A 17,412-nucleotide genomic window follows, 5' to 3' on the forward strand; every position below is an offset into this window, starting at 1 on the left:
GCAGCCGCAGGAATGTTTAGGGAGCTGCCGCCGTAATTCATGACAGGCCCTGCAGGAAGGGCCCACGCTCCAGTAAATGCGCCGTGTGTGACGCCCTCAGCCAGGAGCCCGCCCAGGCTGGGTCCGCAGACCCCCGCCCGGTTCCCACCGCCGCTGCCTTTGTCTCGGGAAGCCGCCTGACCCCGCTGACCGGGAACAGCCGCGTTCTCGGCACGTCTGGCTGATAAGGCCTTTGTGGCACCGGGGACGGGCTGTAAAACGCAGCCGGCTTTTGTGTGCACCTCCGAGCCGCTGGCAAGGGCGGGCCTGCGAGTCTGGAAAAGTTTGCCCAGATTCCTGCTCACCTCTGACCCACAGCCAGGTGGAGGCAGGTCGGGGACACCCACCCTCCCCCACCCACCCCCACCCACCCCGCCTCAGGCCTCAAGATCAACACTAATAGTGATTAATTCCAACTGCGGCTCAAAGTCCCCTGGCCGAGGCGCAGGCCTCACCCTGTGCCCTGGCACGCGCCCGGCCATGCACCCTCCTCCTGTGGGTCCTGGGCCAGGGAGGGGGCGCCTGCAGCCCAGCACACTAGGCCCTGCAGCTGCGGCGGCTCCAGGGTGGTGTCCGAGCTGGAGGGGAGGTCCCCTGGCAGGTCTGGTGCCCTCGGAGCCAGGGTGGGGGCCCAGGGGACCTCCAGGGCCCAGGGACCCTCAGATTGGGGGAAGAGGTGGAGGAGGGAGGCCTGACATCCTTGGAACTAGGGTGGGGGATCCCTGGAGGACCAGCACCCTTGGGTGGGGGGTGGGGGGAATCCCAGGAGATCTGGCTGTCCTGGGTTGATGGGGTGTAGAGAAGGGAGTTGGGGTGGCCTTCACCACTGGAGTTAGGTCGGTGTCCCGGGAGAGCATGTGGCCTTCAGAGAACGGATGGGGTGGGAGTGGGGGTCCCTGGAGACCCAGAAGCTCTCCGAGGGGCCAGGTGGAGGATCCAGGAGGGCCTCGCCCAGCCCCCGCCCACCCACCAGTCCTCTGTGCCCCACTGGAGCAGAGCCTAGCAGCGGGACTGCGGGAGGATGCCCCTGGTCTCACGTCGTGACCCTCGATGCTGGGGGGGTAGGAGCTCGGCCTGGAGTGGAGCCAAGGGGCCGGCGGCCAGGGTCCACACTGCCCTCTTACGGGAACCCTCGAGAAGCCTCCACCGCTGACCATCCTCTCTCCAGCCCAGGGCCCAGGCAAGGCCACCTGTCCCAGGGACGTCAGCAGGCCAGGCACTAACTCAGCAGCCCCTGCTGCCTCCACTGGTGGGTGCAGGTGGCAGCAGCCTGCCTTTACTATGATGCCACCCATGGTACCTCTCAGAGGGTCACCCCGGCTCTGTCCCAGCTGCCACTTCTCATTGCCCACCTAGGGTCCGATTTTCAAATGCAGTGGCTCAAGTTTCTTTTTAGAAAGGAAACAGTCATTCAGCCACTTATGATTTTTTTTATATACGATGATACAACACTGGCATCCTAATGACCATGGGTTTGATTAGAGAAGTTAGCACAGGCAGCCTCTCTCCACTTCCGCATCTCCTCGCGATTTTAGCACCTTACCTGACTCTGTCATAAGAACTTCCCACACTCCTGAGCGAGACTGTGCCTGTGGGTTCTCCGGCGTGCAGCTCCTGTCTGGGTGCCTTGGGGGTAACAGCCAGTGTGTGTCACAGGCATGCTGTGGCTTCTGTGTGTCCTTTTGAGAGTTCCTTGGTGTCATTCTGGATTAAGCTGGGACGGGCAGAATGTAGTGAAATCCGCAAATGTGGGGGGCAGGGGGAGGAGCATGCAGGACCCATGCCCATCCCCGTCTCTGGGGTGCCTGGCCGTGTCCAGCCACAGACCCCAGCCAGGGCCAGCTGTTAGAGAGCCTGGCCTGACATGGGCTGATCAGTGGGGACAGGAGAGTCCCCACAAGGACGGCCATGTCCCCTCCACCCCTGAGAGCGCTTCCCTTTCTGAGTCTAGATGCATCCTGTTTTCCTGGAGAAGCCTCAGCCCCAGGTCTCTGAGGGGCAGGTGGATTTCCCTTGGGCCTCTCCCCAGCCAGGCCTGCAGGCCCTTGGGAGCCCCCCAGTTACTGTGATCAGAAGAGAGTCTCAGACACCCGCATGTTTCTGAGATGCCCCTGAGAGAAATCCACCTACCGCCACACATTCCCAGACCGAGGACGCAGGGTCCCTGGCGCTGGCTGCCTGGCCCGTGACCTGGCCCAGGCCTCAGATGACCCGGCCTCCCCTTTCTGAACTGCTAGTTTTCTTCATCTTGACCACGGCTTCCACACCCCCAAGACAACCTCCTCTTTTCAGGAGGCCCCTGGCAAGTCTCGGTGACCGGCCCCAGCAGCTCTGCTCAGTGAGCAGAGCTCCAAATGGAGCCCCCAGGGCTTGACCAGGCTGCAGAGTCTACCTGAGCCCCCCCCCATTCTCAAGGGTGTCCTCCATCCCCAACTCCCCCTGTGGGGTCAACCAAAAGGCGCCAAGCTGACAGTGGGCACACGGTCCTGCCCACCCAGACATCCTGGTGCGTGCCTTCCTTGCTCCCGGGAGAGCCGCAGGCCCATGTCCTGACCCACAGGCCAGGGTTCAGCTCATGGCCACTTTCAGAAACAACCGAATTCACTCCACACCCCAAGCTCCCCCTCCCCCACCCCCCACCAGCAAAGGGTATCTCGCTTACATACACAAAATTGAACAAAAGAAACTTGAGAATCCACCCAGGTGGGCTCCTGGTGGAAGCCCCCAGGACGCCCCCAGCTGGGAACTTTGACGGGGATCCTTCCTGTTCAGTTTGCCACCCCCTTTATCAATATCAATATCCGGATAAAGCAAATTAAAATGGGGATGCATCTCCTTCTGCGCAGACTCTGTGAAAGTTCCAGAGGGGACCCTCTTGGTGGCAACTAGAGGAAAACCGAGTGCAGGCCGAGCTGCTTCCGCAGCGTGAGGGCTGAGCGTGCACTGAGAGCTGTCCAGACACCCACGAACCACACTCAGCCTTGCCCTCTGGTCTCTGCTTCCTAGATTCACTATAAAGTCATCAAGGACATCGAGCCAGGTGAGGAGCTGCTGGTGCACGTGAAGGAAGGCGTCTACCCGATGGGCACGGTGCCGCCCAGCTTGGACGGTAAGACCCCTTCCCCGAACCCGGCCTCAGTCCCTGGAAGCCCCCAGCCCACCCGGGAGAGGAGCAGAAGCCTGGGAGGACCCAGGGCCTCTCATCCCCTCATGCCACCTAATGAGGGCCAGGCGGCCCCAACTGCTGGCTGTCCCTGTTTTTTGTAGAAATTGCCCACCCCCACAAAGGCTCAACCTAAATAAAGACTCTCTTGTTCCTCTTCCCTGGGGCATAGGAGCTGCACCCAGAATTTAAGAAGGGCTTCGGGCAGGGGGCAGATTGGTAACAGGTGGATTGTAGCTTTGCAGTGTTAGGGTCCCAGGTGATTTCTCAGAACTGTTTTATTCTGGCCATCGCTCTCATTAGCAACAGCAGCCTTTGCTTTCCCCGTTCGTACGTAAACAAACGAGCCAACACCAAGCCCGTCTGCAGCTGGGAAGCGTTTCTGGCTGCCCCAGAGCTCTCTGCGGTGTGGAAAGTTTCAGTTTCATTTGAGAGTGTGGATGATGGCATATGTATCTTGAAAAGCGATGTGCATCCGCAGGAACGTCCCAGAGAAGTGAGTGTTCGGGGCAGTTTCGTCCGGCAGGAGGGAGAATGTCGGGTCTGAGGCTGCTCTCACGGTGATGTGGAGTCGCCCACTCTTCCGACAGGGCTGCGGGAAGGCTTCCGAGTTTCCTTTTCCCTCGATCTGCCGGCCCCTCTCTGTCGAGTAGAGATGTGACAAGTGAGTTTCCCTTTCACCTTCCTTCACACCCAAGTACAGCTGAGAGGATGCCTGAGAAAATTCCAGTCCCACGCAGATGAGGCGTTCCCAGCAACAGGCTCATTCCCGCCTCCATGTCCGTTCCCACAAGGGGCCATGGCCCCGCAGCTCCGCGCCTATCCCTCCGGGCAGATGGCTCCAGGGTTCCAGCCTTGCTGCTTTTCTTTGGGGTGAGACCCCACAGTGAACAGGAACGGGAGCTCCTTCCTGGCCATTTCCGGAGCGGGTGACCCCTCCCGGTGCTGGAGCCCCGGGGGAGGCTGAGTTTCCCTCCTGGCTTCTTTGACCTCCCCTCCAAACGCACAAGGCTTAATGATGAATGCCATTCACTGCACCTTTCTCGAAGGAGCCACTCTGATTTCACGGTGACAGAATGGTGCTGGAATTAGCAGGAGGGCTTCGAGACCAGACCTGGAGAGCTCTGCCTTAATTTAGCCCTTCCGCCACTGAGTGAGGCCCAGCTATCGGGCTCCTTTGGTGCAGTAACCGTCATGTCCCGAGTGTCCGGAAGGAAATGACCACAGAAGGACAATTTTACGAGCCGGATTCTATCTCTCTCCTCTAAAGTTTGGTTTTAATTAGGCCGTTGAGAAAAGAAAAATAAATTGCCGAGATCTGGGTAGCCGAGGGGAAGGTCTCATTTTCCTTAAAATAATTGTTGAAAAGATCTATGAATCTTAGCGCACAAGAACGCTGAGAGTCGAATCTACTTGGCTTAGGAGAGTGCTTGACGATGGAATTTCATTTGTACAATGAAATTTCTTTCTTTCCAAAGGTTTTTTAAAAACCTTGATTTCTGCTCTCCACCCCCCTCCAGCCCCTGAGATTAAATAACCTGGGTCTACATTTTCCTAATAATTTATCCAACATTTGTGGGCTAATTGCTTTCCACACATAATGGCCCAACATCAAATATTTGACTTTTCCTGCTCTTTCCTGTCAAGATCATGCCTCCCCAATAGCCACCTCCCCCACCAGCTAAACTCTGCATTGCACAGAAAGAAAACGCAAAAATGTTCCTGACTAAGATAATTATCATAAAAAATCTTTTATCCCAGCCCCAGCTCCACGCAGCCAGCCCCTTATCACTGCAGGGACTTGGAGGAGGCTCTCCAGCTCCTTTGAGCCTCGAGTCTGGTAGATTAATACATAGACGCGGCATAATTGTGAACCCCTCGGCTCTCCGGGGCCATTAGGCACCAATTTATTTTTCTGTTACATTCCTGCCCTGCCATCAGAGTTGCTGATGGAACTTCAGATAGGCAAGCAAGGCGCAGATGTGGCAAACAAGACGCGAGGTCGCCACGGCGTTGGCTTAGCTGGCGTAGGTGACAGGTTCATGCCAGCCCCACGCACCCCCGCCGAATGAAGAGAGTTTCATTTCCACTCGCTATGTTTTGTGCTTTTGTTGGGAGAAGAGGGCTTGGCTGGAGCCCACATTCAGGCAGCTAGGAAGACACAGGAGGCCCGTGGGGGCCAGCCCGCTTCGGGAGAGCAGAGCCTCTGCCCTGCAGTCCCTGGGCCGGCCCCGCTCCGTCTGCAGAGCCACAGCTCTCAGGAACGCACGGCCACGGGGAAGCCACTTCCAGACGCACGCAACTTTCTGCTTTGGTTTTGCACTTACAATGGAGAGGACAGAATTCTCTTTCGTGAGAACTTTTTGCTCTTGGGAGAAAGTGAAGAAGTCACTTCCATTCCAATACGCTTTTCTTTTGAGAAAGCCTCACAATGATTTGCTTCTCCTCTCTCCAAAAGAGGTCAAGAGGAGGCGGTGCGTGGGGCACAGAGCGTATGAGCCAGCCAGGTCGTGAGATCAGAGATAGGAAGAGGGGAAATAGCATCAGGACAGGATATGTTCTTTCAGCATTTCTTTAAAACAGTTTCTTGTGCTGAGAAAATGAAAATGCCATCAACTCTGCCCCCAATTCTGAACCCCTCCGCGAGCCCCAGGGGTGTATTCAGGGCCAGCCTTACCTGCCTGGAAGACGCCCAGGTGAAGACCCGTCCACACCACTCGGTAGGGGCGGGCCAGACTCAAGTGTGTCCTGTCCCCGACTCTGTCCTCTGATGGGGACCCAGCTCCGTCCGTGGAGGGCTGGGGAGAGGGAGCAGCAGGGCAGGGACAAGTCCAGGGCACCCCAAGGCCGTCGAAGTGAGAATCAGACTGAATTCTCATTTCCCGTCGAAATTTTTGTTTTCATCCCAAATTCTAAATGAGAACAGGAAAAAAGTTGGTCAGTAATACGAGGGGGTGGGGTCGGCATTTCTTCGTCTTTGTTTTCAAATTTCAACTTCTGCGATTGTTCTTCAGTGAGTCCAGAAAGAGTGAAATACAAGTTGGCATTTCTAACTGGATCACGATGCTGGCTGGAGGCCCCATCTCAGCCTCCTTCCAGCCCGGGAGGTTGGAATCCACCCACAGGCGGCTTCCCAGCTCTGCGGGTTGCTGTGTCCTGCCGCAGTCTTGGGGCTCGGATCTGCAGACCTTGTTCCCCAGGGAAAATCCCAGTTTCCAAAGACAAGGGAAGGCTTGCGAGAGGTGACGTCCAGCACCCCCTCTCACAGGCTCACCTCGCTTTCTCCAAAACCCTCAGTGGGAAATTGGGTCCCTGCCAGCCCTGCTTCCTCGGCCCCAAACCACGGGCCCCACCATACGCCTCTTCCTTGGACAAGTGACTCAGTGTCGCCCAGCCTCAGTTTGCCAGTTCTGAAGCAGGCATACAGACACCGTAGCACTTACCTGGGTGCCCGCAGACCGAGGCGAGGCTTCAGCGCCCGGATTCTCTTATGTTCTTAAGAGAGGACCTACCCCGTGAGGCTCCCACTGGACCCCAGGTGCCAGCCTTGCCACCACGTCATTTGCACAGTGGGCTTTTCTGAAGAATTTGCAGGCTTGAGTCGCATTTCAAGGTGGCATTTTGTAGACTTTGAGGGTGAGCATTTCCTGCCACCTCCTCCCACTGTGTGCGTCCTGTCTGAGGGTCCCTCCTGGCAGCACCTAGGTAAATTTGGTTTGTTCAGTGAGTGTCTGGGAAGCTCTAGGTGGCAGCCTTCCCAGAGAGGTTTGGGACAGAGCCTTCCGGGACCCGGAGGCCAGAGCTGGGGTGTGGAGCACAGCCCTGTTGGAAGTGACTGCAGGCTCGGGGCATCCTCCGGCTTTTTTCCCTTCGTCATCTTGTTTCCCCCAAACCAGTGCTTTCCTGAGGCTCAGGTCAGCAATCGGGGCCAGGATGCCGGGACGCTGGCTGGGAATGAAACCACAGCATCTGGTGCATCGTGACCGGCAGCGGTGCCGCCCAGTCACCCCCAATGCACACATCCCCAGGACACCTCTCAGCCAGGCAGCCCTTACCCTCCGCTGGATACTTACCTCTGTCCAAAGACAGCACCGAAAGTCACATCTGGCGAGCCAGCATCTGTGCCTCGGTTGCAGGGCGAGGGGGGCTGCCATCCGGTGTGCCTGCTGCGGCCTCTCAGGTCTGGCACCCCCTGGAATCTCCACCTTGGGCACCTGAGGCTCAGGGAGGCAGACTCTGAGGACCCACCAGGGGTGCTGGGGTGGCCCAGGCTAAATACCAGCGTCTTCACCCTTAGGCGCAGGGAAGCTTCCGTCAGCAAGGAGGTGCCACTCCTGGTAACCCTGCACTGCCCAGTCTGCAGAGCAGCCCACCCTTCCCTTAGAGCTCAGAAAGGCCCATGACCATGGTGGTCTCTCCAACACAGGGAGGGGACAGGAAGTGACAGCCCTCTTCCATCTTCCCCCATCCCCCCATCTCCTTGCCTCAGCAATCCTCAGGTTCAGGCCTTTGAGCCAACATTCAGACCAAGTTCATGAAGACTCTGCTCAGTGCTGTGCCCTGCACCAGTCCTTGTGTGTGTGCATACACACCCAAACACACACTCCTACAGGCACACACATGCACAATCACACACATACATCACAGTCACATCACACGTATACACACATCACACGCACACACCACATGCACACACACATCGCAGGCACAAACATGTGCACACACACATCACACACACATCACACGCACACACATGCACACACACCATACATATACACACCACAAACATCACACACACATCACGCACAAACCACGCACACAGACCATACATATACACACCACACATACATCACATGCACACACATCACACACATCACATGTACACACACATCACATGTACACACATCACATGCACACACACACATCACAGGCACAAACACATGTGCACACACACATACACACATCACACGCACACACATGCACACACACCATACATATACACACCACACACATCACATGCACACACATCACACACACATCACATGTACACACATCACAGGCACAAACACATGTGCACACACACATCACATGCACACACATCACATGTACACACACATCACACGCACACATCACGCACACACACCATACCTATACACACCACACACATCACACACACATCACACCCACACACATCACATGTACACACACATCACATGCACACACACATCACACGCACACACACATCACATGGACACACATCACATGCACACACATCACATGCACATTAGCACATGCACATTCATATACAAACGTGCACACATACTCACATGTGCACAACTGAACACCCATTGGCGTACACACATAAGCAGATCAACACACAATGTGCATGTTCACGCACATGTTCATAGGCACATTTGTGCATATAAAACACATACGACACACATAACATAGCCACCCATGCACACAAATATTCGCACATGTAGGTGCATGCTGAAACACGGGCACATTCACATACATGCACATGAGTACACGTGCCGGCTCACACAAGCATGGGTGTGAGCACGTGAACATGCACACGCCGTCACACAGAGGTGCACAGATGTGGATGCAGCTGTGCTGAGATAGGCACATTTGCATGCGCACAGCTGCGCCCGTGCACTCACGCCCCGGTGCATACACAGCAGCCTTTGCTGCATTTGGGAAAGAGCTCAGCATGAGCGTTCTTTCCAGAGCTGTGCGGGAAGAGGCGTCCTGTAGGGGGGGGGCTCCCGTCTTAGGTGGGAGGCTGCTGCGGGCAGGGCAGGCGGGGACCGGAGCCCCCCACCAGGATGACAGCTCCCGGCCGACTGTTTGGCTTGGCAGGCCGGTCAGGATGCTGCCTCATAAGCTTAATAATGGCTGCCCCCCTTTTAATTTGTTTGACCTTGACGACAATAATTTATTATACGCACTGAGCGCTGTCACCGTTCTTCTCCAGATTCATAAACAAAGCACTTGGCCTGGCTTCCTCCTCCACTCCCGAGCTGGGGGCCTTCTTCGGCCCACGGTGGCTGCCCGGGGCACAGGCAGGGCCGAACGCCGCGCGGGGCTCCCTCTGAGGCACAGACGGGGGGCCCTTTAGTGCTGCCTAGGGCTGGTCCCTGAGGTCTCCCCGAGCCAGTTCCCAGGGCAGGTTTGTGGGCACCCAGATGAAGGCTGGAAGGAAGCAGAGCAGGACTGGCCAGCCTGGGTGCAGGCTGGGGGCACCGTGGGGAGGGGGCCAGGTCTCCAGAGCCCCCGAAGGGCCCTGGGCGGGGTCTCCGGCTCGCTCACCGCCGCCCGGTTCCCTCTCTTGCAGAGGAGCCCACGTTCCGCTGCGACGAGTGTGACGAGCTATTCCCGTCCAAGCTGGACCTGCGGCGCCACAAGAAGTATGCGTGCGGCTCGGTGGGAGCCACGCTCTATGAGGGCCTGGCTGAGGAGCTCAAGCCTGAGGGCCTAGGCGGTGGCAGCGGCCAAGCCCACGAGTGCAAGGACTGTGAGCGGATGTTCCCCAACAAGTACAGGTGCCGCTGCCTCCCCTCAGTCTCCCCACACTCGGTCTCCCTCCCCTCAGTCTCCCCACACTCAGTCTCCCTCCCCTCAGTCTCCCCACACTCAGTCTCCCTCCCCTCAGTCTCCCCACACTTGGTCTCCCCACACTCAGTCTCCCTCCCCTCAGTCTCCCCACACTCAGTCTCCCCACACTCAGTCTCCCCACACTCAGTCTCCCCACACTTGGTCTCCCCACACTCGGTCTCCCCACACTCAGTCTCCCCACACTCAGTCTCCCCACACTCAGTCTCCCCACACTCGGTCTCCCCACACTCAGTCTCCCCACACTCGGTCTCCCTCCCCTCAGTCTCCCCACACTCAGTCTCCCTCCCCTCAGTCTCCCCACACTCGGTCTCCCCACACTCGGTCTCCCCACACTCAGTCTCCCCACACTCGGTCTCCCCACACTCAGTCTCCCCACACTCGGTCTCCCTCCCCTCAGTCTCCCCACACTCAGTCTCCCTCCCCTCAGTCTCCCCACACTCGGTCTCCCCACACTCAGTCTCCCCACACTCGGTCTCCCCACACTCAGTCTCCCCACACTCAGTCTCCCTCCCCTCAGTCTCCCCACACTCAGTCTCCCCACACTCAGTCTCCCCACACTCAGTCTCCCCACACTCGGTCTCCCCACACTCGGTCTCCCCACACTCAGTCTCCCCACACTCGGTCTCCCCACACTCGGTCTCCCCACACTCGGTCTCCCCACACTCAGTCTCCCCACACTCGGTCTCCCCACACTCAGTCTCCCCACACTCGGTCTCCCTCCCCTCAGTCTCCCCACACTCAGTCTCCCTCCCCTCAGTCTCCCCACACTTGGTCTCCCTCCCCTCAGTCTCCCCACACTCAGTCTCCCCACACTCAGTCTCCCCACACTCAGTCTCCCTCCCCTCAGTCTCCCCACACTCAGTCTCCCCACACTCAGTCTCCCTCCCCTCAGTCTCCCCACACTCGGTCTCCCCACACTCAGTCTCCCCACACTCAGTCTCCCCACACTCAGTCTCCCCACACTCAGTCTCCCCACACTCGGTCTCCCCACACTCGGTCTCCCCACACTCGGTCTCCCCACACTCAGTCTCCCCACACTCGGTCTCCCCACACTCGGTCTCCCCACACTCGGTCTCCCCACACTCAGTCTCCCTCCCCTCAGTCTCCCCACACTCAGTCTCCCCACACTCAGTCTCCCCACACTCGGTCTCCCCACACTCGGTCTCCCCACACTCGGTCTCCCCACACTCGGTCTCCCCACACTCGGTCTCCCCACACTCAGTCTCCCTCCCCTCAGTCTCCCCACACTCAGTCTCCCCACACTCAGTCTCCCCACACTCAGTCTCCCCACACTCGGTCTCCCCACACTCAGTCTCCCCACACTTGGTCTCCCTCCCCTCAGTCTCCCCACACTCAGTCTCCCCACACTCAGTCTCCCCACACTCGGTCTCCCCACACTCGGTCTCCCCACACTCGGTCTCCCCACACTCGGTCTCCCCACACTCAGTCTCCCCACACTCGGTCTCCCCACACTCAGTCTCCCTCCCCTCAGTCTCCCCACACTCAGTCTCCCCACACTCAGTCTCCCCACACTCAGTCTCCCCACACTCAGTCTCCCCACACTCAGTCTCCCCACACTCAGTCTCCCTCCCCTCAGTCTCCCCACACTCAGTCTCCCCACACTCAGTCTCCCCACACTTGGTCTCCCCACACTCAGTCTCCCCACACTCAGTCTCCCTCCCCTCAGTCTCCCCACACTTGGTCTCCCCACACTCAGTCTCCCTCCCCTCAGTCTCCCCACACTCAGTCTCCCCACACTCAGTCTCCCCACACTCAGTCTCCCCACACTCAGTCTCCCTCCCCTCAGTCTCCCCACACTCAGTCTCCCCACACTCAGTCTCCCCACACTCAGTCTCCCTCCCCTCAGTCTCCCCACACTCAGTCTCCCTCCCCTCAGTCTCCCCACACTCAGTCTCCCTCCCCTCAGTCTCCCCACACTCAGTCTCCCTCCCCTCAGTCTCCCCACACTTGGTCTCCCCACACTCAGTCTCCCTCCCCTCAGTCTCCCCACACTCAGTCTCCCTCCCCTCAGTCTCCCCACACTTGGTCTCCCCACACTCAGTCTCCCTCCCCTCAGTCTCCCCACACTCAGTCTCCCCACACTCAGTCTCCCCACACTCAGTCTCCCCACACTCAGTCTCCCTCCCGTCAGTCTCCCCACACTTGGTCTCCCCACACTCAGTCTCCCTCCCCTCAGTCTCCCCACACTCAGTCTCCCTCCCCTCAGTCTCCCCACACTTGGTCTCCCCACACTCAGTCTCCCTCCCCTCAGTCTCCCCACACTCAGTCTCCCCACACTCAGTCTCCCCACACTCAGTCTCCCCACACTCAGTCTCCCTCCCCTCAGTCTCCCCACACTTGGTCTCCCCACACTCAGTCTCCCTCCCCTCAGTCTCCCCACACTCAGTCTCCCCACACTCAGTCTCCCCACACTCAGTCTCCCCACACTCAGTCTCCCTCCCCTCAGTCTCCCCACACTCAGTCTCCCTCCCCTCAGTCTCCCCACACTCAGTCTCCCTCCCGTCAGTCTCCCCACACTCAGTCTCCCTCCCCTCAGTCTCCCCACACTCAGTCTCCCTCCCCTCAGTCTCCCCACACTCAGTCTCCCTCCCCTCAGTCTCCCCACACTCAGTCTCCCTCCCCTCAGTCTCCCCACACTCAGTCTCCCTCCCCTCAGTCTCCCCACACTTGGTCTCCCCACACTCAGTCTCCCCACACTCAGTCTCCCTCCCCTCAGTCTCCCCACACTCAGTCTCCCCACACTCAGTCTCCCTCCCCTCAGTCTCCCCACACTCAGTCTCCCTCCCCTCAGTCTCCCCACACTCGGTCTCCCTCCCCTCAGTCTCCCCACACTCAGTCTCCCCACACTCAGTCTCCCCACACTCAGTCTCCCTCCCCTCAGTCTCCCCACACTCAGTCTCCCCACACTCAGTCTCCCCACACTCGGTCTCCCCACACTCGGTCTCCCCACACTCGGTCTCCCCACACTCGGTCTCCCCACACTCAGTCTCCCTCCCCTCAGTCTCCCTCCCCTCAGTCTCCCCCCACTCAGTCTCCCTCCCCTCAGTCTCCCCACACTCAGTCTCCCTCCCCTCAGTCTCCCTCCCCTCAGTCTCCCCACACTCAATCTCCCTCCCCTCAGTCTCCCCACACTCAGTCTCCCTCCCCTCAGTCTCCCTCCCCTCAGTCTCCCTCCCCTCAGTCTCCCCACACTCAGTCTCCCTCCCCTCAGTCTCCCTCCCCTCAGTCTCCCTCTTGTCAGTCTCCCCACACTCAGTCTCCCTCCCCTCAGTCTCCCCACACTCAGTCTCCCTCCCCTCAGTCTCCCCACACTCAGTCTCCCTCCCCTCAGTCTCCTTCCCCTCAGTCTCCCCCCACTCAGTCTCCCTCCCTTCAGTCTCCCTCCCTTCAGTCTCCCTCCCCTCAGTCTCCTTCCCCTCAGTCTCCCCCCACTCAGTTTCCCTCCCCTCAGTCTCCCTCCCTGTCCTTCCCCTGCCTCACCCTCCCTGACAGGTGAAGACAAAGGGCCCCCTAGTGTAACATACCCTGGGGACATGTGCCCAGGCCCCCATGGCTGGCATGCTGGCGCTGCGGGCAGAGCAGGTGCAGGAGCATGTGGCCGGAGCCGCAGGTGTCCCCTGGCTCTGACCACAAATGTCAGGGCCCCCAGAAAACCGTCTCCCAGGCTCGGGGCCCTGCACCACCTGGGCTGCTCCGCAGGGAGAAACTAGAAAGGAGAAGAAACCCAGGCCAGAGCCTGAGACCTAGAGCCACTCAGCCCAGGGTGCTTCTGCAGGGAGGTCACAGACTGGGACGGAGGTGGCAGCATCCTCCACCGAGGGGTTCATGCCGGCCCCGCCCTCCCGACACACAAGCAACTCCAGGAAGGGGCACCCTATCCCCAAGCCACCAGCCCTGCTCCCCACGGTGGCAGCGGCCTGTCCCAGGAGGGGCTTCAGAGACACGAGCAGGCCCACGTTGGCCCTCCCCTGCCCTGAGGCCAGGCAGCAGCCAGGATCTGGGACCTAGGTGGCCTTGGGGATCTGTGTGACCCCCTGGGAAAGGCAAGATTCCTGGTCTCTGAGGGGAGTGAAACCGGGACATTCACTCCAGCGCTGCAGGAGCGGTGGAGACTTTTCCAGCATGGGCCCCTCCTCCTGCCTCTGAGGATTTCCTCCAGGACAGCCTCGCAAAGTCAGAGCAAAGCCCATCAGGCCACTACCCGGCTCTGTGATTGCTGGGGATTACCGCCCACCCCCGCGCTGCCCCCCGGGGACGGCAAACCCTCCACCCAGAACAGACGACAGAAAAGAAGCATTTGGGCAAATCCTGACTGCGGCCCTTCCCAGTAAACGCCGCTCAAGAGGGTCCGTGTTTTCTTTACATAAACACATAAATCACAATTAACAACAGGGGAAAAGGTACAGTCTCCTGATGCTCGGGAACCAGGCGTTTCTGATCTGAATGGATGGCTGGGCCCCGTAATTAACGAGCCGTGATATATCACTGCTTTGCTCATGAAGATTAACGGTCATCCCTGGGCCTGGGGAAGCCGGGGGTCCCCCGAGAGCCGGAAATCAGAGCAGCTCCTTCATCCAAGTAGAGGGGCCCCTCCAAGCAGCTGTGCTCCGCACCCTTCGTGTCACCTGGAGACCCCTGTGTGACACCTGGCCTCCCTCCCCGGTGTGTGCCCAGCACTCAAAGGGGCGTCCTTGGGTTTCAGGGACGTGCCCCACTCCTGGGTTCATGCCAATGTTGAACCCTCTTTTTCTTAGGCCCAAGCTTAGCCTCAAGGCCAAGACCATCTTGAGAGGCAGCCAGGGAGTGTGGGCCGGGGTCCAGCCCTGCCTCCGGCTGCCCTGGGGGTGGTCTTGGGCGAGGGATGGAATTCTCCAGGCACCGGCTTCCTCATCTGCTGGGGGGAAGGCCGCTTCTGCCCCTCACCCCAGGTCATCACAGAGAAGTTGAACAGGGAGACGCCAGCACAGCCCTGATCCCCCGGCAGTGTGGTGGGGACCCCGAGGGGGCGCTGGGAACCTGTGGGGCTGGGGTCCCCATCCCGGGCAGAGGGCGGCAGCCGGGCCCCGCAGTGACCCGGTCCTCTGCGCAGCCTGGAGCAGCACATGGTCGTCCACACGGAGGAGCGAGAGTACAAATGTGACCAGTGCCCCAAGGCCTTCAACTGGAAGTCCAACCTCATCCGCCACCAGATGTCCCACGACAGCGGCAAACGCTTCGAATGTGAAAACTGCGTGAAGGTAACACCCGGACAGGCCTGTCCCAGCCCCAGCGCAGCGGGAGCCCCCACACCCCTACACCCCGGCCCACTTGCAGATGGAGCGCGGCGGAGCGGGTTGGAGGCCCCAGGGTCACACGGGCCTTTCGTGGCACGAGGAAGGAAAGGAAGTCTCCGGGAAGACTGTGACCCCCAGCTCAGAAAGATCAGGGCAAGACCAGAACCCAGGCCCCTCCGGGGCTTAGCTCCTGTCTTCCTGCCAGTGTGGAAGGAAGAGGCTGGCGGGGCTGAGCTTCCACCCCCAGCCCCCCAAGGCCACAGTGCCACCACTGAAAACGCTTTCCATGGCCCTGTCTCATGCAGCGTCATGGCCACAGTTCAGGAATTGCTCTGGAGGAAAGGAGGCTCTGTGGCCCACCTAAGGCCATCCAGGGGGTCGCTGCTACAGCAGAGACCTGTCCCGGCCTGCTCAGGGCAGAGGGAAACGTGATGAGAAAGACAGGCAGGGCCCTGTCCTCGTGGCTGTTGGTCCAGCAGCCAGAACCACGCCCAGGCGGGTGTCCACATGGGGCATAAGCCCACAGCGTCCCTCTCTCCAGGTGTTCACGGACCCCAGCAACCTTCAGCGGCACATTCGCTCCCAACACGTGGGTGCCCGGGCCCACGCCTGCCCCGACTGCGGGAAGACCTTTGCCACGTCCTCCGGCCTCAAGCAGCACAAACACATCCACAGCACGGTGAAACCTTTCATATGTGAGTGGCCGCCCAACCTGCTGCCCGCCCTCTGGGTGCACAGATGTCATGGGGGTCGGGCCAAAGCGTGCCATCCCCCAAGGTCTCCCTACATCCAGGGGACCCCAGTTTGTTTAGAGAGCACTCCTGGCGGGTTCTGACATCTGTGCCACGTGCAGCCCGCCCCCGGCAGGCACGCTTGGCGTTCGTCCCTCACTCCTGCTCCCCGTCCTGCCGTCCTCCACAGCTTCCCTTGCTTCACCTCACAGGGGCTGGAGGGGGCCAGTGTGTGATGGGAGGGACCAGGGCCCTGCGGAAGGAGCTGGCCCCTCCCTCCCTGTGGCTACTCCTGTCCCCCACACTCACTCCCTGCCCTTGCTGAGCTCCAGAAGGGCGTGCACGTGACAGTCCCCGCAGACGCCCATGGGGATTGTCAGGGCAGTGTCTCAAGGGGGCCCAGTGTGTGCCCAGGGCTCTTCCAGTGCAGGGCCAGCCCTGAATCAAAGAGCTGCTGTCTTTAGGGGACTCGTACACTAACAGGAGACAGCAAGCCAGATCAGCAAGGTGGCAGGCACAGCTCCAGGTGCGGCTCTGCGGGCCACAGCCTCACAGGGGGCCGGGCTGGCAGCCTGGCATGGGAGCTGCGCCTGCCTGTTCACCAAGAGGCGTTCTAGCAGAGACACAGGGAGAGTGAGCCCTAGTGCCTCTGGAGGGGGCTCAGGAGCGAGCTGTGAGCATAGAGGCCCCAAGGCTAGGGTGTGTTTGAGAAATGAGTGAGCGGATGAGAAGAAAGGGCCAGGCGGTGGCTCACGCCCATAATTCCAGCACTTTGGGCCACCCGGATGGGAAGATCATTTGAGGCCAGGAGTTCGAGTCCAGCCTGAGCAACATAGCAAGACCGCATTTCTACCAAAAAAAAAAAAAAAAGTATTTTAATTAGCCAAGCATGGTAGTGAGTGCCTGTGGTCCCAGCTACTCAGGGGGCTAAGGGTGGGAGGATGCCTTGAGCCCAGCAGGTCGAGGCTACAGTGAGCCAAGATCACGCCGCTGCACTCCAGCCTGGGCAACAGAGCAACACTCTGTCGCTAAGGAAATAAAAATAAAAGAGAGGTAAGAGGTCACCAGGGCCAGGTCCTGGGGGCCTTGTGGGCCAGTGCAGGGACTTTGACCCTGATTCTCAGTGAGGTCAGAAGCCCCTGCAGGCTCCTATCTGCTGAGCCTTGCACCGAGTCACCGCTTCCCAGGCCTTCTCATGCGGCATCGTCACAGAAACCTGGGGAGGGGCCTTCTGTGTCCGGCTGACATCGGAGGAAGGTGAGACTGCAAGACGCTGCATGACCGTGCGCTCCAGGTCAGGCTGTGGAGCCCAGATTTTAGCTCCAGTGGCTGGCTCCTGGCCCGGGGCTGGGTGACTTGAACCTTCCAGCCTCTGTGGCATCCGTGTGGAGAGAGAGGGGTGCTGGGAGCTTGGGAACCTGGGCTCAGGCGTTCTCACCGGTGTGGGCCACTCAGGCACTGACCGATGCCCACCACCCAGCCAGGCCCCCGTCAGCACCTGGGTTGTGCCTGTCCCACCCACCGCACAAGCCCCAGCATCCAGCTGTCCTGCTAGGGGTGACTCAGC

General features: G+C 59.6%; 1 protein-coding gene across 1 annotated transcript in view; it reads left to right on the forward strand.

The window, feature by feature from the left end:
* The window catches only part of PRDM16 (PR/SET domain 16), a 368,424-nt gene that overhangs the window by 326,575 nt on the left and 24,437 nt on the right, over nt 1-17,412 (forward strand). Inside the window, exons 5-8 of the mRNA XM_064363712.1 lie at nt 3,046-3,148; nt 9,540-9,747; nt 14,931-15,078; nt 15,656-15,809. Coding sequence (XP_064219782.1) covers nt 3,046-3,148; nt 9,540-9,747; nt 14,931-15,078; nt 15,656-15,809 — 613 coding nt within the window. The remainder of the gene's footprint in view (nt 1-3,045; nt 3,149-9,539; nt 9,748-14,930; nt 15,079-15,655; nt 15,810-17,412) is intronic.

This window comes from Aotus nancymaae, unplaced genomic scaffold, assembly GCF_030222135.1.
Source record: "Aotus nancymaae isolate 86718 unplaced genomic scaffold, 86718_ANA_hifiasm-v0.15.2.pri h1tg000053l, whole genome shotgun sequence".
NCBI classification, from domain to species: Eukaryota; Metazoa; Chordata; class Mammalia; order Primates; family Aotidae; genus Aotus; species Aotus nancymaae.